Below are 26,939 nucleotides of genomic sequence, written 5' to 3'. Positions count from 1 at the left end.
AAATAAATAAATAGATAGCACACAGCAATATAATAGCACTCAGCATAAAAAATAGCACACAGCAACAACACATAGCATATCAGCACTTAGAAAAAATAGTAGTTCACACAGAACTGATTATGTAATTTTACCAATATTTAAGAGTGATAGGCAGCTCCTAAATTTTGCTAATGTGAGAACCTTAGTACCCATATCTGAGGGGTTATAATCAATCATAATTTTCTCCAAATTAATAGTATTTTAAGACACTATGTCAGGTATAAAATGGAGTCTGATATCTACGTGTTTAGTGCGTTCATGAAACATGGGATTTTTGCACAAATGAATAGCTGACTGGCTATCTGAATAAACTACTACATTACTCTTTAGAACACCCAGTTCTGTGAGTAAACCTTTAATCCATAAGGATTCTTTAATTGCTTCAGTTGTAGCTATATATTCTGATTCAGTGGTGAATAATGCAATAATATGCTAAATTTGGGATTTCCAACTAACACAGGATTTACTTAAGGTAAACACATAAGAGGAAGTTGATTTTCTATTATCTCTATCACCAGCATAATTAGAATCTGTAAATCCTTTTAACTTAACTTTTTCATTTGTGCTTTTATACACTAAACCTATATCACAAGATCTATTGATCAGATATCTTAATAACCACTTTAATGCTTCCCAATGCTTAGGACTTGGGTTTGACATAAACCTGCTAAGTGTGCTAACTACATGAGCTAGGTCAGGTCTAGTACATACCATTAAGTACATAATTGACCCTATGACATTAGAGTATGGCACTTTACTCATATACTCTTTTTCCTCTTCATTAGCAGGTGATTGATCTCTAGACAAAATAAAGTGGCTCGCTAAGGGTAAGGAGACTGGTTTACACTCATGCATGCCAAATTTCTTTAAAATTTTTTGGATATAAAATGATTGATGTAGAAACAAAATGGAAATAAACCTGTTTCTTTTGATTTCCATGCCTAAAATTTTCTTAGCATGTCCTAGGTCTTTCATTTCAAATTCTGTGTTTAAAGTTGTTTTGATCTCATCAATCATTTTTAAATCTGGACCTATTAAAAGCATATCATCAACATATAGCAACAAGAACACACAGCAATTGTCATGATGTTGAAGATAAAGACAGTAATCAAAAGCACTTCTTTCAAAACCAATGGAATGTGCAAAATTATCGAAACGTTTATACCATTGTCTGGGAGACTGTTTCAATCCATATAAAGATTTTTTCAGGTAACACATATATTAGGATTATTTTTATCTTCAAACCCCTTAGGTTGAGTCATGTATATGTTTTCTTCTAGACCACCATGCAAAAAAGCTGTTTTGACATCCAATTGTTCAAGTTCCCAATTAAAGTAAGCAACCAATGCTAACATAACTGTTATTGTGGTATACTTAACAATCGGGGAAAAAATTTCATGGTAATCTACTCCTTCTTTTTGTGTGAAACCCTTGGCTACTAACCTAGCCTTAAACTTTACCGGTTCAGCCCTATTTGCCCCTTCTTTTACTTTGAAGACCTATTTGCAACCCACTAAGGATTTGTCTTTAGGCCTAGGGACTAATTCCCACGTTTGATTTTTATGAAGTGAATTCATTTCTTCTTTCATTGCACCAATCCATTCTTTAGCATTTTCACTTTTAATAGCTTCTTCATAAGTATTTGGCTCTTTATCTACTAGATCTTGGTAGCTAGCATACCCAATGCTAAAATCAGTTTCCAATCTTTTAGGGAGTCTTTGTGGCCTTCTTTCCCTATCTCTTGCTAGTTGATAGTCATTTAGGGAATCTGAATTTTCTGTTTCTTCTTCTAGATTACTCTCATTTTCATTAACTTGATTTTGTGCATTACTCTCCACCTCATTTGGGGTATTATAGATAAAAGTACTAACTTTCTCCACCTTACTCCTAGTGCTTTCTAGCTTGTTTTCATTCTCTAAGTTTGAGTCTTCCTTAAGGCATGGAATTTCTAATTCATTAAAGGTGACATCCCTACTGATTATGATCTTTACACCCTTTTGGCTTCTATCCCATAACCTATATCCCTCGACTCCTTCGGGATACCCTAGAAAGACACACTTTCTAGCTCTAGGTTCTAATTTGCCCTCATTTTGATGTATAAAGGCAGCACAACCAAAAGTTTTTAAAACAAAATAATCTGCACATTTTCCATACCATTTCTCATCGGGGGTATCACCACTTAAAGCCACTGAAGGTGTCAAATTAGTTAAATAACAAGCAATCACTATAGCTTCTCCCCAAAATGATTTTGGCACACCTGACCCTAGCATCATGCACCTAACTTTATCTAACAAAGTCCTATTCATTCTTTCGGCCACTCCATTTTGTTGTGGAGTGTAGGGGACAGTCCTATGTCTGGTTATGCCACTTTCAGCACAAAAGTTTTCAAAATCAGAATTACAGAATTCTAGGCCATTATCGGTTCTTAAATATTTCAGTTTTCTCCCTGTTTGATTTTCAAATTGTATTTTCCATTTTTTAAATTTTGAAAATGTATCTGATTTTTCTTTTAAAAGATATACCCATACACGCCTAGAGTAGTCATCAATTATAGATAAGAAATATCTATTTCCTCCAAAAGTAGGATTAGACCCTGGTCCCCACAAATCTACATGAACATACTCTAGGATTCTAGACGTTTTATGATTGCTAGAGGAGAAAGAGAGTCTATGGTGTTTACCTAGGACACAAAAGTCACAAAATGGCAGGTCTGACACTTGATTCTTGCCAAAAACACCCTTATCACTCAGATATTTGAGACCCTTTAAGCTAATGTGTGCTAACCTATTGTGCCATTTTTGTGTGTGATCCGTGTTAAGAGAGGCAACAGTGGAAGTTATATTACTTAACACTCGTACATTGGTTAAAAAAAATTCCATTTTTTCTTACAGCTTTAAAAGCCCTAAGTGCACCCTTAAACATTTGGATCATCCCATTTTTAATCTCACCTGTGAACCCCGATTTTTCTAGTTCCCCAACAGAAATTAAATTCCTACTCATTTGAGGGATATATCTTACTCCAGTCAATACTAGCACATAGCCATTTTCAAATTTAACAGTTATATCTCCTACACCAGCTACTTTGTATGCCACATTATCACAAGTAACAACATACCCATTATCAGAATCATGTAAATGTGCAAACCAGTGTTTTCGAGATGTAACATGAAATGAAGCACTAGAGTCTAAAATCCATTCATGCAAATGGGTGTTCACAGACAAATTAATTTAAGGTGAATCAGAGTTTACTAACATAAAAACCTCACCAGATTCACATTCTGAAGACACTACATTAGCCTCATTATTTTCCTTCTCCTTTTGTTTATTCTTTTCTATATAACAATCTTTTATATAGTGCCCAGGCTTTCCACAGCCATAACATTTTCTCCCTTTTACTTTTCCTTGGGACTTAGACCTACTTCTACCCTTATGCTTGCCATTCTTCTCGGAATTCCTAAACTGTGATCTACCCCTACCTTTTACCATATGAACTTCACCATTTCTTTTCTCATTTTTTAGTTCCATTTTTCTACTTCTAAGAGAATCAATAACAATTTCAGGTGACAATCTATCTCTACCATATTTTATTGCACTTTTAACTTCTCTATAAGTTTCAGGTATGGAATTCAATAAAATAACGGCTTTGTACTCTTCAGACACTGTTTTACCACAATTTGTTATATCTTGAACCAATTTATTGAAACCATCTAGATTTTCATCTAAGTCCTTAGAGGATTCAATTTTGAAACTAAAAAATCGTTCAAGTAAGTAGAGTTTGTTAGGAGTAGACTTCACAAGGTATAGAGACTCAAGTTTTTCCCACAATTCTTTAGTTGTGTTTAATTTCCCTACCTTTCTCAAAACAGAATCCGAGAGATGTAAAATTATGGAAGTGTATGCTAATTCATCCATTTCCTTTTGTTCTTCAGTTATATCAGAAATTTTAGTTTCTTTTCCTTCTTTAGATGTACTAGGTTTAGCAAAACTGATTATAGCTTTTGAAACTTTCTGTTGTACTAAAATTCCTCTCATTTTTTGTTGCCATATTGAAAAATCACCTTTACCATTAAAAACACCTAGTTCAAAATGTTGTGTTGCCATTAGATGCACAAAGCAAAAAAAAGTGCAACAGATAGATTTTTCAGAATGCAATCAGCAACTAAACAATCAGGAAATAGCAATTACACAATTCCAAAATCAGCAAGTTCACAAAAAAAATCAGCAAAGTAGATAATCCTAGTATATCTAGCAGCATGTAATGGTTACCACCACAGGGTAACCCCCAAACGTAATGACCACCCCCACACGATGGCCTGCTACTTGCTGAAACGAAATTAGGGTTAGAAGGGTCTTACCAAACTGACCGGATTAACAGTCAGTAAATTAAGAGAGACAAACCACTGAGGTTGGGCTGATAGTCGAAAAGCCTCGCACGGTCGTTGGTGCTGCCACGCGCCGTCGGCCGCCGGTTGGTCCGAGTTACACAAGCCGGTCACCGAGACTCATCTCAACGTCGGGAAGCCGATGGAGGGTCTCACACGCCTTAGAACAACTGGAGTGGAGAGATCGAGTAGGATTTTCGAATCAGGTTAGGGTTTCACGAACCTTCCCCAGACTCGAACGCAACCAAGAGATCGATGATCTCTTAGTCTCCAAACTCAGCTCTGATACCAGTTTGTTGGGAAAAAAAAACTCTCGCACAAAGCCAAACAATTTTCTGTTAGTCTGAAAACTAAATCACAAAGTAATAGCAACAAACACAAGAACAGAAAAATAGAACTTCCCTGTGAACACCAATGAAGGTTTCAGCTATTCAAGGCTCAGATAAGAAAATCATCACCTATAGTGAACCGTCGAGAAGCTCTCCCAATCCGAAACCCCAATGGCCCAGCTCGGTACCAGCACACAGCATAGGAGATCACACAGAAATGGTTCACTCAGAGACCCAACGATTTCCACTTGATTTCTCTTCTTTTTCACACTACCGTCCCATCGAACCCACAAAGGTTTTATAGCCATTAAGAGGTAAAAAACCGAAAGCCATCACAAAATCCGTCAAGAAGGATAAAGGAACCAAGCTTTCGGAAGAGATAGGGATGGCGAGATAGGAGGAGAGGATAAGCTAGGTTTTTGGACGGAGTCACAAACGGCCAGGGTAGAACTAGGTCAAAACATGGGGGAAAGAAGCATTATATACCTGGGATGAGCAAAGGGCTGGTTTGGCCGAGCTGGGCTCTAAAATTGGGCCTGAGCTGCTAGGCCAAAATTGGCCCTACCTCCTCAAAGGCCCTTTGGGCTTTCTTCTCCATTTGGTGACTGCACATTTGGGTTGTATCCACACACTATCAATCCTGGACCTTAGCCTATGATAGTGTGGCCCACCTGATCATCATGGCCTTGGGATGTTTGGTATCACAAACAACAAATCTCCACCTTGATACCAAAACCATCCAGCAAATTGGGACCCGCAGAGATGCACAAAAACACGCATAATGCACTAAGCAAAAATAAATAAATAGATAGCACACAGCAATATTGTAATACTCGAGAATGATTTGAGGTCATAAATAATATTTGATGAAGGGAATAAATGGACTTTGTGGAAAATAAGACTATAGGGTACACTAACGCAACTTTGGACGGTCGAATTAGTCAGAGGGAGTACCCTGGACCCTAGATAGCCAAGGAAAATGGTATAGTATCGACAAGTAATAAGAGTTATGATTTTAGGCATCAAAAGAAGTTGGATCGGGAACGGTTCTCGGTACAGCTAAAAAAAGGCAATTGTGATTTAGGCTGAAATATCGAATTATCGTACGGGGCATTCGGGAAGTCAATGGAACCCTAAGGAAGTTCATATTTGGCATATAGAGTAACCCTTAAGTAGTTTTTGGAAGAAACAAAAGGGTTTGTAGCTAAAACGAAGAGTCGGGCTTAAGTGCAGTTTTTTTTCGAAATTGACAGAGGGAGATTGAAACGATATTTTTTCGGAATTTTAAAGAGAATGTTTTAGGATATTTCAAAAGGTTATAAAGGTCTTTAAAGAGAAGTCCAGTTTTTGAGCCAGGGGTAAAATCGTAATTTTTGAGGTTAGGGTAAAAGTATAATTTACCTAAAAATTAAGGGCATTAGCGCAATTAGTCCATTTTTCAGGGACTAAAATGCAATTAAAAATTAGCCCGGAGACCATATTGAAAAGGGTCTAAGTGCAATTATCCAAAAATTTGGGCCAAAGTGTAATTCTTGAAATCTTTTTACTAGGGGTATTTGGGAGATTTAGGAAAAAGCTTCATAAATGACTTTAGAGATAAAGTTGAAGTCTCATGATGACGTTAGAGATAAGATGAAGGCTCATGATGACTTTAAGGATAAGATTTGTCTAAGATTTGATTGGATAAGAAAAGATTTGATTTGGATAACAATGATTGCAGAAGATCTTACAAGATTTTGGAATGATTATATAAAGGATATTAGAAGATTTGGAATGATTATAGAAAATTTACAATGATTGCAGAGAATCTTAGAAGATTTTGAAATGATTACAAAAGATATTAGAAGATTTGGAATGATTATAGAAGATTTACAATGATTGCAGAGAATCTTAGAAGATTTTGAAATGATTACAAAAGATATTAGAAGATTTGGAATGATTATAGAAGATTTACAATGATTGCAGAGAATCTTAGAAGATTTTGGAATGATTGCAAAAGATATCAAAAGATTTGGAATGATTATAGAAAATATTAGAAGATTTGGAATGATTGGAAAAGATTTTGAAAGATTTGAAATGATTGCAAAATATATATTTCTTGGTGGCTAAGTTTCCTAAACATATAAATAGGGGCTCAAGGCTAAGGATTCTCTCATTCGAAGTTGTGATACATTTGTGCTAGACGAGAGTGCTTTGGGTTTAGTGGATAGAGGGTTTTTAAAGCATACGCGAGGCATCACACGCGTAGAGCACTTGGGCAGCGCGTGAGGACCTGTAAGAAGGTGGTTTGGTTAAAAGACTTGAGTTGCACGAAAATTGAGGTTGGGCATAAGATTCGAGGTGTTCTGAGTTTCGTTCAAGGTGAGTGGTTCTCCTCCAAAACTTGATTTATTGTGAGTGTTCTACCTGAAAACTTAGTTTTAAGTTGTGAGTGTTCTATCTGAAAACTTGGTTTTAAGTTGTGAGTGTTTGCCCCCAAAACTTGATTTATTGTGCTTGTTCTATCTGAACATATGGTGATTTCATGAAAAATGATTTTGTGCATTAAAATGGTAACCGGTGACGATTGGATTTATGAGGGAGGTTTGTCCCTAAACGTTTTGAACTGTGCATTACATTTTATAAATGTTGTTTATACGATGCATTGAATTGTGAATTGTGGCATTGTCTTGAGTTTTATGTGTACGTATGGAATGTCAGCCTCGGATGTTGTTTGGATAGAGTAGCCATAATTCTCCAAGGGCGTGACGGAATAATAGGGGTATCTGATGCTGGTGTGCATGTCAGGATAGCCGTCTTGGTTTCCGTGACAGACCGTTTGGTCAGGGAAGTTGCACTAGGACGACTAAGTGGTCCATACTGTGTTGTTCATGTGGGATGTTAGCCTAGGATGTTGTCTGGATAGTGTAGCCATAATTCTCCAAGGGCGTGACGGAATAATAGGGGTATCTGATGCTATGTGTGTATGTCAGGATAGCCGCCTTGATTTTCGTGCCAGGCCGTTTGTCCAGGGAAGTTGCACTAGGATGACTAGGTGGTCCATGTGAAATTTTGGAGTTGGGATTGTATGGTGGTTCCTGGATGCTTAAGGTGGGAACGTATTCTGGTGAGATGCGTTGGCAGCCCCATTTAAGCTAGAATCGCGTCGCGTCGTCGTGTCGTCGAGTCGGTGTGGTGACATAGCTTTTAGAGAGATTGCTCTTTCCCCATGGTAGGGTTAAGCGCGTGGGAATTCTCTTGAGTTAGGGCTTACCGGGTGTATTGGTTTATTTCATGTCTTGCATTATTCATGAAAAATGTGTTTTGAACTCTCATTTAGATGATTCATCATCTAATTTGGACTTTGTCCCTGGAATATTCAAACGTTCCAGGTGAAGGCAGCGGTGCAAAAGGGAAAGGAATCGTCGAGGAGTGACGGCGATTAGCGGATAATTTACATTAAGTCTTTTCAGTTATGTTATTTACTTTTGAAAACGTCATGTAAACGTTGGTGCAACTTTATATATAAATAAAGTGGTTTCGATTATGATCTGTTGAGGTTTCGATCTAGCTTCCGCATTTGTGTTGGTGAACCTGTCTTGGTTTATTAATGGTTCATAGTTGATATACTGAGAAGGTGTAACGGGATCTTCGGGGAATGGTTTTTGTGTTGGGTTTTGTTTGAAAAAAAAAATTTATCCCCAGAATCTTACGTTACATTAACGCTCCCGGGAATTGGGGTGTTACAAATATAATAGCATTCAGCATAAAAAATAGCACACAACAATAGCACATAGCATATCAGCACTTAGAAAAAATAGTAGTTCACACAGAACTGATTATGTAATTTTATCAATATTTAAGAGTGATAGGTAGCTCCTAAATTTTGCTAATGTGAGAACCTTAGTACCCATATCTGAGGGGTTATAATCAGTCATAATTTTCTCCAAATTAATAGTATTTTGAGACACTATGCCACATATAAAATGGAGTCATAATTTTCTCCATATAAAGATTTTTTCAACAAACAGACATGATTAGATTTATCTGAAATAACATAACCAGTAGACTGAACCATGTAAATGTGTTCATCAAGGTTTCCATGTAGAAATGCAGTTTTAACATTTAACTGTTCAAGTTCTAAATCAAATTGAACTACAACTGCAAGAATCATGCGGATTGTCTTAAATTTAACCATAGGAGAGAAAATTTATGTATAGTCTATTTCTTCCTTTTGTGTAAACCCCTTAGCTACTAGTCTTGCTTTATATCTAATGGGGTCATTAGAAGACATACCTTTTTTTAGTTTGAACAGTCACTTACATTGGATCAACTTCTGATTTGCTGGACGAAGGACAAGAATCTAGGTTCTGTTGGCCATCAGGGAGGCCATTTCTTCGTCCATGGCTTGCTTCCATTTTTTACTTTCCTTTGAGCTGACAGCCTCCTCATAAGAGGAAGACTCATTGCTTCTCATTTCAACACCTGCCACCAAGGCACAATATACTAAATCTGAAAAAGCATACCTTGCAAGTGGTCTTACAGTCCTCCTACTTCTATCTCGGGCAAGTTGGTAATCCCCAAGGTCATGTTGAGGGGAGTCATGATTCTCCACCTCAATCTCAGTTTCACCATTTTGTTCCTCATGATTAGTCTCATGATCAGAGGTCTGGTTTAAATTTGATATGGGTGAGGGATCACCTTCTTGCCGAGGTTTTGGTATAACTGGAGCACCAGGTGGGTTATCATTTATAGCTAGGTGCTCCACCTCAATTTGGGTTCCTCTTTTAAGTTGATAAAATTATCTGTGTTACTATGTTGGTTTGTTTCTTCTATGTTAGATAATTTGCAAGGGAATGCAGCTTCATTAAATATAACATCACGGCTAATAATAATTTTAACACCTTAGATTGTCTTTCCCATAGCTTATATCCCTTAGTTCCTTCCTGATACCCAACAAAAACACACTTTGTGGATCTAGGTTCCAGCTTACCCTCAAATTGGTGAGCATAGGCTTTACAACCAAAAGTTCTTAGGTATTTTAAGTTTAATTTTCTTTCAGTCCACTTTTCTTTAGGGCATTTAAAATTAAGGGAAATAGAAGGACTTCGATTTACTAGGTGTAAAGCTGTAGCTAATGCCTCTCCCCAGAAGGATTTAGGCAAACCAAAAGTGAACAAAAGGTACCTCACTTTTTCAAGGAGGGTTCGGTTCATTCTTTTAACTACCCTATTTTGTTGGAGTGTGTTCCTAACAGTTTTATGCCTAATTATACCCTGGGACACTACAAAAAAACCGCCGCTAAGTATTTTAGTGACCGTCGCTAAGTCAGCTGTCGCGGAGCGTTTAGCGGCGATTTTTTGCAACCGCTGGAATAAGCGCCGCTAATTTTAAATTTTGCGACAGTTTTAAAAACTGCCGCTAAATCAAAAATCGTCGCTAAATAAGTGATTTAGCGGCTGTTTTGAAACCATCGCTAAAATTAAAATTTTATTTTTTTACTTTTTTTTAAAATTTTATTTTTAAAAATTAAAAAAAAATATTTAATTTTAGTGGTGGTTTCAAAATTGCCGTGAAAATTAATAAAAAAATTAATTTTTTTAATTTTAGTGGCGATTTTGAAACCGTCGCTAAAATTAATAAAAAAAATTAATTTTTTAATTTTAGCGGCGGTTTCAAAACCGTAGCTAAAATAAAAAATTTAATTTTTTAAAAACCTGCGCGGGCCAGCCCAGCCCGCGCCTGGCCGCTCGACCCACGCCCGCTGCCCTCGCCCAACCTTTGCACGCCACGTGGTGATGTTGGAAATTAAATCCAGCACCTTCCCCCCCTTTCCCAAGTTTCGAACCTAGAACCTTTACTGTGCACGTGTGGGCGTGAACCACTTGATCTACTAAACACCCATTGTCATATGTGGACATATATATATTATATACATTAGCAAAATTATATATTACATATTTTAAAAACAAACTTATTTTAACATTTAATAAGTTTATTTATAAATAAATTTCAGAATTATATTTATTAAAATTTTAGAATTATATTTTATATTTTTTAATATATATTAAAAACATTTATTAATTGATTATTTTTAAAAGAATAATAGAATAAATTAAAAATAAATTAATTGAGTTAAATTAAATAAATTATCAAAAAAATATTAAATTAGATTTTTTTAAATTAGATTTTTAATGAATTTTGCTATTAATTTAAATGCAATTTTAAATTTATTTTTAAGATTTTATATTTAATTTTTAATTATTTTCTTAAGCTAAATTTAATTTTTTATGAAAATAATGAATTTTAATATTTAATATTTTTATTTAATTTTAATTATATGATAATTATAAATATAAATTAAAACTCTTAAATATGAGTAAGAATAAGTTTTTTCAATAATAACAAAATTTAAAAAAAATTAATTTTGATTTCTTCCATAGTCTTAAAAATGTGATATCTTAAATATTAATTAGCATTGAAAAACCGTAACATTTGACAACCTTAAATAATTTTTTATTAATTTGTTAAGACATCACATTTTCAAAACTATGATATAATTATTAAAGTAATTAATAATTAATTAATCACTACCTTTGATTTAATGCAAGTTTTTTAGGGAAAAAATTCACCGTTGATTGACACTTGGTAAAATACTTTATTTGACTATCATATTTTAATATTATATAAATATACATAGAATAAAGATATAAAAATAATATTTTAAATAAATGAATAATTTTCTATAACTTAATTAATAGTTTAAGTTGTCTATTAATATTTCTCATAAAACTCATGCAAATTTAATACAAAACAATTAACATTGAAAAACTCGTATATTTAAAATTTATTATTAATTTTACAATAATTAGTACATATTATTACTACTTATTACTTCAAAACAATTGAAAATTTTAAATTATTAATGCAAATTACAAAATGTAATTATTAATACAATAAGTATTAATTGCAAATCATTAATTAATGCAAGTTTTAGGAGGAATTTTTTTTTTCAAGACTATCCTACTTTTATATATATAAAGATGCAAATTACAAAATATAAATTATTAATGCAATAAGTACTAAATGCAAATCATTAATGCAAGTTTTGGGAGAAAATTTTATTACTACTTATTATTTCAAAGCAATTGAAAATTTTAAATTATTAATGCAAATTACAAAATGTAAATTATTAATATAATAAATATTAATTGCAAATCAATAATTAATGCAAGTTTTAGGAGGAAATTTCTTTTTTCAAGACTATCCTACTTTTATATATATAAAGATGCAAATTACAAAATATAAATTATTAATGCAATAAGTACTAAATGCAAATCATTAATGCAAGTTTTGGGAGAAAATTTTATTACTACTTATTACTTCAAAGCAATTAAAAATTTTAAATTATTAATGCAAATTACAAAATGTAATTATTAATATAATAAGTATTAATTGCAAATCATTAATTAATGCAAGTTTTAAGAAGAAATTTCTTTTTTCAAGACTATCCTACTTTTATATATATAAAGATTTTGTAATTAATTTAAATTTATTTTTTAATTTATTTTTAAGATTTTTAATTTCTTTTTATTAATTTAATTCAATTTAATTTTAATTTTGAATTATTTAATTATTTTTAAATTTAGCAACGGTTAAAAACTGTCGCTAAATTAAAATTTTTAATGAATTTTGCGACGGTTTTTAAAAATCGCCGTTAAATTAAATTATTTAATGAATTTATAATTTAATTTTAATTATAAATTATTTAATTACTTTTGAATTTAGCGGCGATTTTTTAGAAACCGCCGCTAAAATAAATTTTTTAATGAATTTTGCAACGGTTTAGAAAATCGCCGCAAATATTAATTTAATTTTAAATTATAAATTATTTAATTATTTTTGAATTTAGCGGCGATTTTTCTAAAACCGCCGCTAAATTTAATTTTTTAATGAATTTTGCGGTGGTTTCGAAAACTGCCGCAAATATTAATTTAATTTTAAATTTTAAATTATTTAATTATTTTTAATTTAGCGATGGTTTCTCAAAAACCGTTGCTAAATTTAATTTAATTTTTTAATTATTTAATTATTTTCTAAATTTAACGGTGATTTTTAAAAAATCGTCGCAAAATGTTAAAAAAATCGCTGCTAAAATAGTATTTTGCGGCGGTTTACAAACCGCTGCAAAATTTCATTTTTTGCGACAGTTTTAAAAATCGCCGCAAAAAAATCATCGCTAAAAATCAATTTTTTTGTAGTGGGAGTTGCAATATTCATCAAACTCTTTGTTACAGAATTCTAACCCATTATCTGTTCTAAGAGTTTTGATTTTCCTGTTAGCTTGGTTTTCTATTAAGATCTTCCATATTTTGAATTTCTCTAATGTTTGATCTTTTGTTTTTAACAGAAATACCCACGCCTTCCTAATAAAGTCATCTATAATGGAGAGAAAATACTTGTTACCGCCATGGGTGGGAACCTAGGAAGGTCCCCACATATTTGCATGTAAGTACTTAAGGCATGCCTTCGCCAGGTGAGTTCCCTTATGGAAACTCATCTTATGTTGCTTGCCTAGCACACATGGTTCACAAAAATCGAGGGACTTAGTAGACACCAAACCAAGGTATCCTTGGTTTGACAGTGCCTGCAAACCTTTCAGGCTCATGTGACCAAGTCTTAAGTGCCATAGTTCTGTCTTATCAGTGTTAACATAGCATGTAGAGTTTGATTTAATAGATGAGTGAAAACAACCTTTTAAAACATATAAACCGTTTTTTTTTTTGAACTAGTTAGGATTAAATCTTCTCTTTTAAAAACATTCATAGAACCATTTTCAACTTTGTAAGAAAATCCTAACTCATCAAGAGTATCGAGAGAAATAAAATTTCTTTTAAGACCAGGTACATATCTTACATCAGTGAGTGTTTTTACTTTGTTGTCATGCAACTTAAGAGTAATATCACTTTTACCTTGAACACTACATGAATGGTTATTACCCATATAAACTATTCCACTTTCCTTGTTATTAAAGTTATGAAACCAGTCAATGTTAGGGCACATATGAAAAGAACAGTCAGAGTCCATAATCCATTCATTTTTAACAGAACAACTAGATACATTAAGCACCTCAGCTAAACAGTTAGAACTACTAGCTGTCACAGTTACATTGCCCACTTGTTTCTATTTTTTCAAATAATCTTAACAATATTTCTTTATATGTCCATCTTTCCCACAGTGATAACACTTCCATTTCGTTTGTTTTTGTTTTCCCTTCTTATCTTTCTTTTTTCCTTTCTGCCCTGACCCATTAAATTGTTTAGTATTCCTTGTATAATTTTTTTATCAGTATTTCCTTTTACAAACAAGTTATTTCCTGTTTTCTTAGATGTGCTAAGTTCCAGTTCCCTAGCCTTAATACCAGAAATAACAAGTTCCATACTAGGTACTATACCAGTATAACGTAAAGCATGCTTCACTACATCATAATCATCAGGTAATGAGTTTAACAAAATCATGGCTTCACTAGTATCACCTAAGGCCTGATCAGTACCTCTTAATAACAAAGTAAGTCTAGTAAATTCATCGATGTTTTCATCCATAGACTTAAAGGTATTCATCTTAAAGTTAAACAAAATACCTTTTAAATAAACCAAATTAGGAGCAGACATTACAGAATACAAAGATTCTAATCTATTCCAGAGATCAAGGGGTAGAGATATACCGTCAATCTTACAGATTACAAAATCACCGAGATGGAGGAATATCAAATTGAAAGCCTCTTATCTGATTTCATTCATTCGAGTTAGCTGCTCAGGTGACCATTTGCGATCATCTGGCTCTAGTGCTATAAGCACTTTGTGATGAGAGAGAAAAACCCTCATATTCTTTTTCCAACTTCTAAAATCCCCTTTTCCATTGAATGTACCGATTTCAAATCGGGTTGATGTCATTTTTGTGTTGCACGAAAAATGCCCAAAAATAAACCCTAGATTATTGACTGAGACTTGTATAGCAAACATCTGCTGATGATGTCTCCTCAGAATAACCCTAGGACTTAAAACAACACCTTCATAGAGAAAGAAAGGAAACCCTAGATTTCAGGGAAAAAGAATCAAACACGATTTTAACTCAAAAAAAAAAAACCTAGGATACACATACCAGAAGCTTTGATACCACTGTTACAAAAACAGAGATAACAAATCTCCTTACACAGTAAAAATCAAGCACTGCTGAAAACAACTCTAATGGCCAAGAGTATAATCACAATACAACAGATATTAAAAACATAAACAAAACAAGAGGCACACGATTTATAGTGGTTCACCCCAAATAGAGGCTACGTCCACTTGAGCTTCGGTGAGAAGAGCTCGCTCCATTATATAAATCAATCCGATTATAACCATACACAAAATCAAACAGACCAACCCTAGTTCTCTAAACAAAATGCTCAAAACCACTTTGAAAAAAGTTAGGAGCTTACCTTGAACAAACCAGAGAACACATATGAACAGAGAAGAAGACAAAGACTGTACAGAGAGTTTACAGAGAGAGAGAGAGAGAGAGAGAGAGAGAGTAAAAACCCTAAATGAAAGACTCTCGGCCAACCCCCCTCTCTTTTCTTTCGTCTTCCCCCAATCCCTTCATCAATCTTGAGGTGTGCGATAAATAAGGCAACTGGACGGCTACGATGGCAAGGGATAAAGGCAACAGCAACGACTTAGATGAAATCGTGTAAGTGGTGATCTACTGCAAGCTACGCGACAAAAGGCAAAAAGGCAAAGGACTTGTGCTTGGGCCAACGATGGCTGCCAAAATGGCCCTCCAGTAGGTTCCCAAAAGGCAGCCCACGATTGCCAAGTGGCCCCCCAACCTTTGGACCTCATTTGATACTTCATAAAAATAACATTTAAGAGAAGGAAACGTATTAGATGGTGAGAAACTTCGGATGAAAACTATATATTGAGCTTGATACATTATAAAAGAAATTGATACGATTATCTAGAATTGATCACCAGAAAAGCCATTTTAATACCTAAGTCAAGCATGGAGTAATAGAGATGAAGCAAGAAAGATTGGGATTGGGATGGAGAAAATGCTTATTTTGGAAGAGAGATTTTCCTCTATCTATTTATAATAATTTAATAGCAAAATGATATACTTGTAAGTATATTACAATTTTTATGAAACCCATGAACTTCCCAAAGGGTACTAATCTAATTTTTTTTTTTCAAAAATACAAAGTTTCTTTATTAACATATTAAAATTTAAAATTTTCAAAAAAAAAAAAAAATCTATCTTTTGCATTTGAAAATTTAAACAATCATCAACTTGCAAGATCGTAAGTGAAATTCAGTGACGGTGTTATATTTTAGTCACGAATCTTAAACAAATATCAGGTTTGGTGTACTAAATTTGTTTTATTTTCTCAAAATATGTGATCTAGAGTAGAATAAGAATAATTTATCATTACCCCAAGACACATCACCAATTAAGATCCATTTAAAAAAAAAAACAACACTAAATTAGCAAGCAATAGCTCTTCAAATTGAGTTTTAATATGAAATTTTCTTTTCTTTTTTTTTTTTAACTTGAACATGCATAGTATTTTCCAAACCCTCTAGTACTCATTGAGAGAATGTCATATTTAAAAAAAAAAAAAATTACTTTTAGGCATTTCACTTATTTTTGCTTTTCATAAAACTAATTAATTATTAAATAGTTAATTATTTTATTTTAACAAACACTATTTTTGTGAAAAACATACCTCTCATTAACGGTGATATTGCAACCATCAAGCTCCTACTTGTTCATCCCATCAATGGCATCCCTCCTCAATTATTTGTTATTGAAGGTCATTAATCCAAACCATCTCGATCTACTCGTATCACAATCATCGATGATTTTGGATTTGATGACTTCACCGAATTGAGAAAAGGTCATCTCCAAGACATCATAGTTAGTGAGCCATCTAACAAAGCACAAGCACTCGACCTCCACTACCATTATCCACATAGATAGAAACAGGCAGAAGAGAACTCTAATTAATTATGATATCTAATAAATAACTGATAAGAATATTTTTGAAACAAAAATTTAAAAGAAGGCATTTGTGAAGTTCAGGGCTTTAGTAGAGGACAATGGGTTTTTCCTTAAATTCTTTAAACAATTCGAAATTAATTTTACTTTATCAAAATAATACCATTTTTAGAAAAGAAAAGACAAAAAAAAAAAAACCAAAAAAAAAAAAAAGAACTAGCAAATATCATAGATTAGTCGAAGATAGACAATGTGTTTTATTTCTTGAGTCATTAATTTAGTCGACCAAATATTATAGATTAGTCGATTGAAGTTAGACAACATACTTTTCAAACTCTTGAAATTCCAATATCGTTGATTGTATAGAATATGTGGTTGACCAAAGTCTTCTAGTATACTTTAAAGCACACTTTTAAAACTAGTTTGGTAGACCAAAGCTCAAATTTTGTTTTATCAAAATCTTCTAGAGCTGAACTCATAGAGATCACTGCAGTCAACCAAAGCTCGACTTTAATCTACAAAAACCATCCCTCTCGTCTACTGTTTTTTATTAAAAGTCATGAATCCAAACCATCTCAATCTGTCGATCTTGTGGTCATTAGTGATCTTCGATTCGATGACTTCATTGACTGAGAAAAGGCCCTCTCTAGGGCATGATCATTGATGGCCCAAGCGATCTCTCCAATAAATTAATTAACCACTAGTACTACACATCTACCATAATTGCTATAGAAATTGAGGATGTTGTGGCAAGCATTTAGGTTGCATGGGTGTATAATTGCATAACTTACACAATGATGATTTACTATTTATTGGTTCCTTCCTCTTTCCCTCTCTCTAAGACCAAATGGGAAAAAGGAAAAAGATGTGTTTAATTGTTTAGTATTAGCAGTATCTCTTTGAATCCGAAACTTTCTTGCTGGTTGTGTTTGCAAGACAATGGTGTAAACTAAGGAAACAATTCAAAGTGGTTACCCCATTTTGAGATGTAAAATTAGCTAATGGGTTGTCCTTTCAATTCCTACCAAGAGGTGGTGTTTCTCTCCATGGATAATTTGATGGTTTGTAGACTTATAGTTTTTTTTTTGGCCATCATCATATTCATTTGTTTTCCTTTTTGATTGGATTGTTGTTATTTTGGTTTTGTTAATTTACTTAGAGAGGCGTTATTTTGGTTTTGGTAGCCTATGTTTCGTTGTTGTCATAGTCTTTGTTTCCAGAGTAATTGCTAGAGATGTCGTGGTGGCCCTTTCCCAACACTTTTGTCTATTACCCATAAACAATACTATCTTTTTCAGCATTAGGGTTAAGCACCTTATCCTTCTATTACAATACTATCTTAATTTTTCCAAGATCCCCATTGTTGATGGGTTCTCTAGTTAATATTTAACAATTTTTATTCACAAAAGAATAACATTTGTTTAAAATTGAAATAAAATTAAAGTTAAATGTTGCTATTAAAACATTAATTAAAATTTAATCTAAAATTGAAAAACAATAAAATTCGAGTTTTTTTTAACAATTTACCTTCTGATTTTCATACCTTTTGTTCTCTTCCTACCCCTTTCGCCACTAGCAACGTTAAATATTAATGGAATTGTCACAATCTTTATGAGAGGTCGGATAGTGAGAGAGAGGAGAAGAAAAATAAAAATGAATTCTTTTAATTATTCTTTTCTCTCAAAAATTCTTAATATTTTTAAAAATAAAAATCAACTATTAAACACCATTCTTTTGCTTTTGTTTTCAAAATAGTGAAAACTAAAATAAAAAATTGAAAACAAAAAAGTTTGTGTTTGCCTAATTTAATTGTTTCTAAATTCAAACACTGTTGGATCCCATGGTTTTCCTATACTGTCTTCGTTTTAGTTCTCTCCATTTTATGACTTGTTTTTCTTTAATAAATTTTTAAAATTAGAATTTTTGCAAGTAATTGAAAATATTGAGTAAAAATTAATATTTATTTGATCTTAAAAGAATCTAACATTGTACGAAAAAAAATTACCACAAATAAATTTATCAAATGTTATTTTTTTTGTATTATTATATTTTTTAAAATGACAAGCAAAATTTAAACAATAAATTTAGTTTTTATTTTTTCAACTGGAAAAAAAAAATTGATCACAAATTTGAAACATTAATTAAAATGAATACATAAAAACTTATAACAAAATCGAACACAAATATTTTTTTTCTTTCTATAAGAAATAATTCATTGAACAAAACTCCAAAGAGTCATCATCTTTAATTAAGACATATCCCGAACATCATAAAAAGAAAAAAATGAATCAAAAACGAAACAACAATGTTTGAATTATCACTCTGGAATAGACACTCTTCACAAATCTTAGGTACTTGATCCTAGATATAAGTGGTTACTGGTGGGAGCATGAGAGAGGAGATTGCCAATAAGCTAGGTATGGTGGTTGGGAAAGGCCCCGTTTTCACAAGTAGCCTAGCTAGAGGTGCTAAGGATCAAGCAGGCTATAAATTAGAGGATTCGACAAAAGCAAGAAATAGCAATTACAACAAACAGACACTATTGTCCATGCTAAAATAATATGCTCAGCTTACGTTCTAACTAGAAGCTTGATGGAGATCAACCATTGAATAATATACACAGCTTCACTTCTTAAAATTTTGTTAGGTGTCATCTAATTAGATGATGTGATTAATTAAATGACCATAGCCAAATATTCTAGTGTAAGTAATTAATACATTGATCAGTATATTTTGCACTCTTATTTAGTTATCCAAGATTAACATTTAAGTATATAATGAACATGAATGATACTCATTTTGGGCTCAATATTATCAATATAGGTACACATCACATGCAAAGCGGATATAGAACAAAAAGGGAAGATTTTAGTGAATGATAGGAGTGGAAATAAAACATAAAGGCATGGTCAACTATCAACTCGAAATGAGATGGAGAAAGTGAAACTGGAACAAGAGCACAAAATGGAAGGTGAAGAAGAAGGAGGCTAAGGAAGAAATCTAGTGGGCTACAGCGATATGCATTTCGCTATAGGACCACTGTAAAAGTTAATTTCTGGAGCTCACGGTCTTACAACAGTATGCATTCGGCTGTAAGACCGCTTTAGGAACTATTTTCTGGAGTTCACGGGTATGCCGCAACAAGCATACTGTGGTAGGGTTCTGAACTTCAATTCAAAGTTTGATTTCGACTCGTCTATGCCAATTCAATGGGGAACAAGAGTTTTCACGGAGCACGACTCGAAAACCCTAGGGATGGCTATATAAAGGCTTCATTTTGGAGTTTTAGGGAGTTCTAGGAGGAGGAGCCGACGGAAGATTGAAGGGGTGAAAGAAGGCAACTTAAAGACTATACTTTTGTTTGTATTTTTCTTTTCTTTCTCAATCTCTGCTATGGATTCCAACTCTTTTCTTTTTCTTTTAATTGCGAGAATGCATTGCTAAGTGTTTATAGTTAGGGTGAATAATGAAACCTCGACTTCTAATAGCTTGATTTAAAGTTACTCAGTTTGCTATTTTCTTATTCATTCAAGTTGATTGTTTGTTATGTTCATAATATCGTTTCGATGCCTGATCACCATTGAAACGTATTTGTGAATTGTATTGCTTTCGAGAGATTTAATATGGATTAGATATGGTAGTAAACAACGTAGGGTCCGATAATAAGTAAAGATACCGTTATGCCATGTGAAATAATTTTTGTGATGATCCCTGTGATTGAATGTATGTTTATATGTTCGAAGGTTGACTAGAGATAGTTAATCTCATATATATATATATACATAGAACCGAATGACCATCGAGAGAGGCTTTTGGTTGTAATTGGATCATCGATTTTCAACCTAAGATAAGGAATAACAAGATTCGAGTAATGAACAATTGAATCATATAAGGCCGACGATAAATTCACAAACTCTAGTGCCTTAGCTTTGTGAGTTTTGAATCGAAGAAATTGTTTTAGTTACATCTTTTATTAGTAAATTAGTTTTCATTACATGCAGTTAAAGTCTATACCAATGTGTGTGTTAGATTAAGGTTAAATCAATTAGAATAGACGTGAATTTTTTTTTTTAAAGTAAAAGAAATATGTATATAAATAGAACGAAAATGTTTATACAAGAACACAAACTAGGGCATACCCTAGAGATAAACTCATAGAAGAGAAAACAACACACAAGATCTGTACACGACTGGATCAAACAAACATAGAAAGAAAACAATGGAGGAAAAAGGACAACTCCAGGAGAATACATCTCCTAGGTGAGGGTCGTTCCAATGCATGATCAACAAGGAGACCAAAAGTAGACAATGAACTTGAAGGTAGCCCCAAAAGAACCACCAACTGACAATAAGCACAAATAGAAACCCTAGGACCAGAAGGATGAACATGTAAGTATCACCAAAAGCCCTTCTAGGACACATGCAGTAACACTCACTTAGGGCCATAGCCATCAATACAAGGACCTTATCTAGGAGTACTGATTGGTAGGGAGCCGCCAGAAATGTCGCAGCATACAGCTTTGAAGAGTATGGAGAAAAGGGATAGTGACCAACCGAGCCTACACAACACACTGAATCAAATGGGCGAGGTGGTCTGCAGACTGCTCGAAATCACGCCAACACCGATTGTTGCGCTCACACCATAAAAAATAGACCATCGCCTGCAAGACTAAATGATTAGCAACATGCTAAGGATTTTTACCTTTCCACCGATCCGTCGCCCACAGGACCCCCGTCTCCCATTTACGCCAAGGTTATGCAAACCTCTTTGAATGTTGGAAAAAGGACACCACTTGCTTAGAATAGGAACAATTAAAGAATAAATGGTTGTGGCTCTCTGAATCTGCCTTGCAAAGAAAACATCTATTGGGAATAGATGTGAAAGTTAGTCCTCGTGGGTACGACACTCTACTTATCACTATATTACTTGTCATGATCCGTCCACTTGAGGGATAGAATAGGCGGACATACATCAATGCACAAAGTAAACTAGTATTTTTCATCTAGGACTACAGCTCAAGGAAATGCCCTAGCAGTACATCGGTTTTGTTTCAGTTCACTGATACATGAAACCATTGCCAAATCGACTTGGTCTTGGAAAATCCTAAGCCAAAAACCACTATTTCTTGAGGGAACTAAACCATGGGTTTGGCGGTTACGTTTGGTCGATTGATTTTCTATAGTTTCCTTATTTAGCCTTAATATAATGTATATTTAAACTGCAGAGAAAATCCGATATAACTACTGTAATACCCCGGGAGCCCAGAGGAGAATAGTATATATTAAGGATAAGTAAGAAAGGAAACAATACCAGCTAGATACCTTTTGGGTTGAATGTAGGCAATGAGCTCCGGGGTTAAGCATGCTTGAGCTAGAGTAGCTCAAGGATGGGTGACCCCCCTGGGAAATTCACGTAGGCCCATCAGGGTAAGTTGTTCCGGTCCTTTCTATCGCTCGATCGGGATGTTACATGTGGTATCAGAGCCGACCCTTGGAGAAAGAGGTCCAATGAGGGTGGGGAGTGGCTTCGGGGCGCGAGGCCTGATCAAGGAGCGGCTCTTGGCAGGCTTCTAGGATGGCAGCCTCCAAAGGGGAGAAGGTCTGGGACCAGTTGTAAGGTCGCATGACGAGGACGTCATGTACTCAAGGGGGGGAGAATGTAATATCCCGGGAGCCCAGAGGAGAATAGTATATATCGAGGATAAGTAAAAAATGAAATAACACTAGCTGGATACCTTTTGGGTTGAATGTAGGCAAGGAATTTCGGGGTTAAGCGTGCTTGAGCTAGAGTAGCTCAAAGATGGGTGACCCCCCTGAAAAGTTCACGTAGGCCCATCAGGGTAAGTTATTCCGGTCTTTCCTATCACTCGATCGAGATGTTACAACTTCTACCAGAAATAAGGGGATCCTTCAATACATATAACAATGCCGTTTATTCATTGTACGAAAAAGAAATGAAATTATATTTATACATCAATGTTTATTGAATGTAATGAATCAAAATCAGCCTTTATTTTGATAACTACGTACATAAGATAAGAGATTATGTAAATAACATATAACCCAACTTATAGACACTATGGTGCATGCCCAAATAATAAAAAAAATCTGATTTCTCCTCCAATCCCTAGTGAATTTCATAGTATCTGTAGTTTTCTCTGGTTCAAGGACAATGGGGCGCAACAGCTCCAGTTTCACTGAGTTTGACATTGTTGCAGGAAGCCTTGGCGGCAGCGGCAGCAGCACCTTCTCTTTTAATGTTTACACTCTGCAACACAATCCCTTCACATGGGAAATCCTTGCTGCAGCTGAAGTTTATGGCGACATCGGAGGCACTTGTTCCTTGAATGTTTTGGTAGAGCACATCTTTAACTTGAACAGCTGAGCCCTGCTCAGATAATACAGAATTTTGTTAGAAAAAAAAAAAGAAAGAAATCAATGTTAAAAGTTAACTAAGAAAGTTGGTTATTTCTTTTGCGTATATAATAAGGAGATTCTTTGGATGAAATTATATATATAGTACCTGCCCTTTACATGGTTTATCTTGGTCACAATAACTTTGGTCTATGATAATAGGATTGTCCACATTATTCATCCGCACATTAAGAAATTTGATGTTGCTGACGCTTCCTGATCCACCCTGCATGTACATATATATATATCCGTTAAGGATTATTTTTTTATTCTAAATATAGATTCTAAAAACGTGCTCACTTAATTAGAGAATCCGTCTGAATATACCTGCCATGTCTTGATCCTAAGTCCATTTTGTGTTCCATACAGCTTAGCCCCATTCACCAAAACATCCGAAACAAAAGCCTTGGAATTCCCAGAACCCAAGCGTCCAATGCTGAATTTCATAATAGCCAAATTAAGCAATATGAAATCAAGATAAAATATAACCAATTGTGTGGAGAGAAAAAAGAACAAGAGATGGAGGTGAGACCTGATGCCATGGCCTGGTCCGCAGGTTATGTCCGTGGCTTTCACCTTCTGAGACCCACTTACAATTGAAATGCAGTCATCACCTTCAGCATATTAATTACATGGTGATTCAGTATGCGTTTATAATTAACATCTCGTGCTCTTTTTAATGTCAAATATCAAAAATTGTTTTGACGGGTACCTGTCCCTATAACGCAACTCGAAATCTGGATGTTTTGAGTGTCCGTAATGTGGATTCCATCGGTATTGGGGCTCGTCTGCGGTGAAGTCACGGTGAGGCTTGATGCTTGAACATTTGTGGATTTCTCAAAAGACAGGTGAATTTGTTGCGCGTGTTGGATCTTCAAATTCTTCACAATAATATTCTTGCAACTGTAGAAGGTTAATGCCTGCCATCACAAACATATACAGAAGATGATATCCCATTATTTTATCGATTGCGAATATATATAGTACCAGTACTGGCAGTGCTTTGAATATATACGGGGTGAAGAGATAACATACCGTTGGCGCATCCTTGCAGGGCTGCAGATCAATCGAAGGGAAAGAAGTAGTTAATGGACTCAGTATTAAGGTGATTGATATGAGAAAATATATATAAAATTAAGATGGGAGAAGAGAAGCTTTGGATGATAATTAATGGCTTACAAGGGCCTTATTGATCTTGCAGGAATTCTCCCACCACGCGTTCCCGTTGCCATCGATGGTTCCACCCCCTTGAACCTGTAAATTCTGCACGCTGTCAAATAAAAGCCAGTGCGTCCCATCTTCCTTGTAGTCGGCTCGATTAGCAGATGCTTCAATGGTTCCATAGATCTGTTATATCCATAGAAAATAAATGTCATTTAATTTGTTTGTCTTCTCAATCTGCAATCAAACTCTCTCGTCTGCACTTGAAATGTAAAAAAACTCGATCGAACTCTCTGAATCTGATTAAAAACTTAATTACCTGCACAGTAAGAGCAGCTTTACATAAGCCGGCGAATCTGATTGGCTTGACGAGGTACTTCTTTTTGGGTACCAACAGAGTAGCGGCTGCAGATGATGAACAAGCAGCCTGCCATGCTTTCTTAAATGCCTGAAGAAATAATTAATATCGCACAAAAAGCAAACCATCAATCCTGAACGTTCAAAGCAGGAACCTACGTTATTTCTGTTTCAAAGAAAGTGTTACAAGCTGTATTCGTACGTACCGGGGTGTCATCGCTTCCATCACCTTTAGCTCCGAAATCATCAACACTAACTGTCTTGACCGAAGCTAAAAGCCTGCGAATTTTATTCTGAAAGTAAGCTTCTGATGACGCAGATGCTTGAAGATGATGGTTCTGAGATGGGTACTCGGGAGAAGTGCTGTAGCAAGAGAGGAAAGAAAGAAAGATAACAAGGAGACATGCAAAGATGTATCTCTGCGGCGCCATTGCAAACATGACTCTTGTTGATAGTGAAGCCTCAACTCAATTAGGGCCGCGGGATGGAAGGTTAATGGGCTGTGACCCATTTAGCAACCTTTCGCGGTCTGTTAGCTCCGTGGCCCATCCGATGCTCTCCTATATAAAAGGCTTGGTCTTCGTTTGTTCCAATCGCATCTGATTCTTAGCCCTAAATCTGCCGATTTTCTCTCCCAGAACCTATCCTCTCGTTTGGCTATTTAAACCCTAGCTGCGATCCATGGCGCATCATCGGTGCTTACTGATTTCTTCAGTCTACTGCTATCATCTTCCTCTTCAGTGCTGTTTGAGTCCTACAGATCTTGTGTGTTGGCTCGTTTATGGTTGTAAGCTATTACTGTTACCATTTTACATACTTGTCTTACTGTATTTTGTATTGAGTGTTGACGAGTTGAGGGTGTATATCTATCATCATTATTATAGTGCAGTGAGCTCCCTTAAACCGGAACTCAACGTGGATGTAACCCTATTTTAGGGTGAACCACGGTAAAAACCTTGTGCCTCTTTTATTGTTTTTTATGTTTGTGCTGCATCGATCTATTTTGTGTTATCGGTCATTGTTATTATCTTCCTGTGTTAGAGGTGGTTGGGACATTTGTCTGTGTGTGTATGTATGTCTCAGCCCAACAGTGGTATCAGAGCCCTAAAATCGATTACCTTGTTTATCTTGCTGTTTGTTTTCTGTTCGTGTTTGGTAACTGTCCTCTAGGGTTTTATGAGAGATTCAGTCAGTGAGGGTTTACCGAGAAAATCTCCAATAGTGACTAGAGGTTAGGGTTACTGATTGCAAGATGACTACCACTAGGTTTGAAATTTGGGTTTTCGATGGTAAAGGGGATTTTGGGAGTTGGAAGAAAAAGATAAGAGTTCTGCTCTCACATCATAAATTGGTCATTGCCCTAGAACCAGATGATAGAAAATGGACTAAGGAACAATTAGATCAGACAGCTGAGATTAGGAAGGAGGCTTATAACCTTATTTTTCTGCATCTAGGTGACAGTGTCATTCGAAAAGTAGATGGAATAACCTCACCTCTTGATCTTTGGAATAAACTAGAATCATTATATGCTGTTATGGCCGCCCCTAATTTAGTTTATCTTAAAGGTCTGTTATTTAATTTCAAAATGGACACCTCTAAGTCTATGGATGAAAACATAGATGAGTTTACTAGGATGTCTCTTCTTCTTAGGGGGACTGATCAAGCATTAGGAGACACTAGTGAAGCAATGATCTTACTAAATTCTCTACCTGATGATTATAATGTGGTAAAACATGCTCTTTAATATACTGGTATAGTCCCCATACTTGAATTAGTTATGTCAGGGATAAAGGCTAGAGAACTAGAATTAAATGCCTCTAAGAAACATGGTAATGCCCTATTCACAAAAGGGAAATTTCAGAAGAAGCAATTTAATTCTGAACAATCTACTGGATTTAACTCTAAGGGTAAGAAAAAGGATAACAAAGGAAAACAAAAACCTAAATGGAAATGTTATCATTGTGGTAAGGAAGGCCATATTAAAAAATACTACTATGACTTAAAGAAACAAAATCAAAAGGCAAACTCGACTGATCCTGTAGGAACCTCAAATTGTTTAGCAGAAGTCTTAACTGTTTCTGAAACTTCCTCTAGTGAATGGATTATGGATTCAGGATGTTCCTTTCATATGAGTCCTAACCTAGAATGGTTTCATAATTTTGATGATAATGAAAAGGGAACAGTCTATATGGGAAACAATCATTCATGCAAAATAGAAGGCATAGGGAACATATCACTT

At 34.6% G+C, this 26,939-nt stretch overlaps 1 protein-coding gene across 1 annotated transcript; it reads right to left on the bottom strand.

Moving 5' to 3' along the window:
• Positions 1-22,931: 22,931 nt before the first annotated feature.
• Positions 22,932-25,140, bottom strand: LOC127787818 (polygalacturonase-like). The gene is made up of 9 exons (XM_052315839.1): positions 24,907-25,140; positions 24,663-24,791; positions 24,362-24,529; positions 24,218-24,238; positions 23,895-24,102; positions 23,715-23,796; positions 23,510-23,618; positions 23,292-23,408; positions 22,932-23,156 (listed from the first exon to the last, which is right to left on the bottom strand). Exons 1-9 carry the CDS (start codon positions 25,138-25,140, stop codon positions 22,932-22,934), a joined length of 1,293 nt encoding a protein of 430 aa, XP_052171799.1.
• Positions 25,141-26,939: the final 1,799 nt, after the last annotated feature.

This window comes from Diospyros lotus, chromosome 13 (genome assembly GCF_014633365.1).
Source record: "Diospyros lotus cultivar Yz01 chromosome 13, ASM1463336v1, whole genome shotgun sequence".
In the NCBI taxonomy this organism is placed as follows: Eukaryota; Viridiplantae; Streptophyta; class Magnoliopsida; order Ericales; family Ebenaceae; genus Diospyros; species Diospyros lotus.
Note: the sequence above shows the minus strand (reverse complement) of the source record. Positions and strands in the feature narration are given on the sequence as shown.

Excerpts from the sequence above, each read along its gene's own strand:
- LOC127787818 (XM_052315839.1), bottom strand. The coding sequence starts at position 25,140 with ATGTTTGCAATGGCGCCGCAGAGATACATCTTTGCATGTCTCCTTGTT. Across the intron at positions 24,792-24,906 it reads ATGGAAGCGATGACACCCCG|GCATTTAAGAAAGCATGGCA; the intron begins GTACGTACGAAT and ends TTATTTCTTCAG. Across the intron at positions 24,103-24,217 it reads CCTGCAAGGATGCGCCAACG|GCATTAACCTTCTACAGTTG; the intron begins GTATGTTATCTC and ends TTGTGATGGCAG.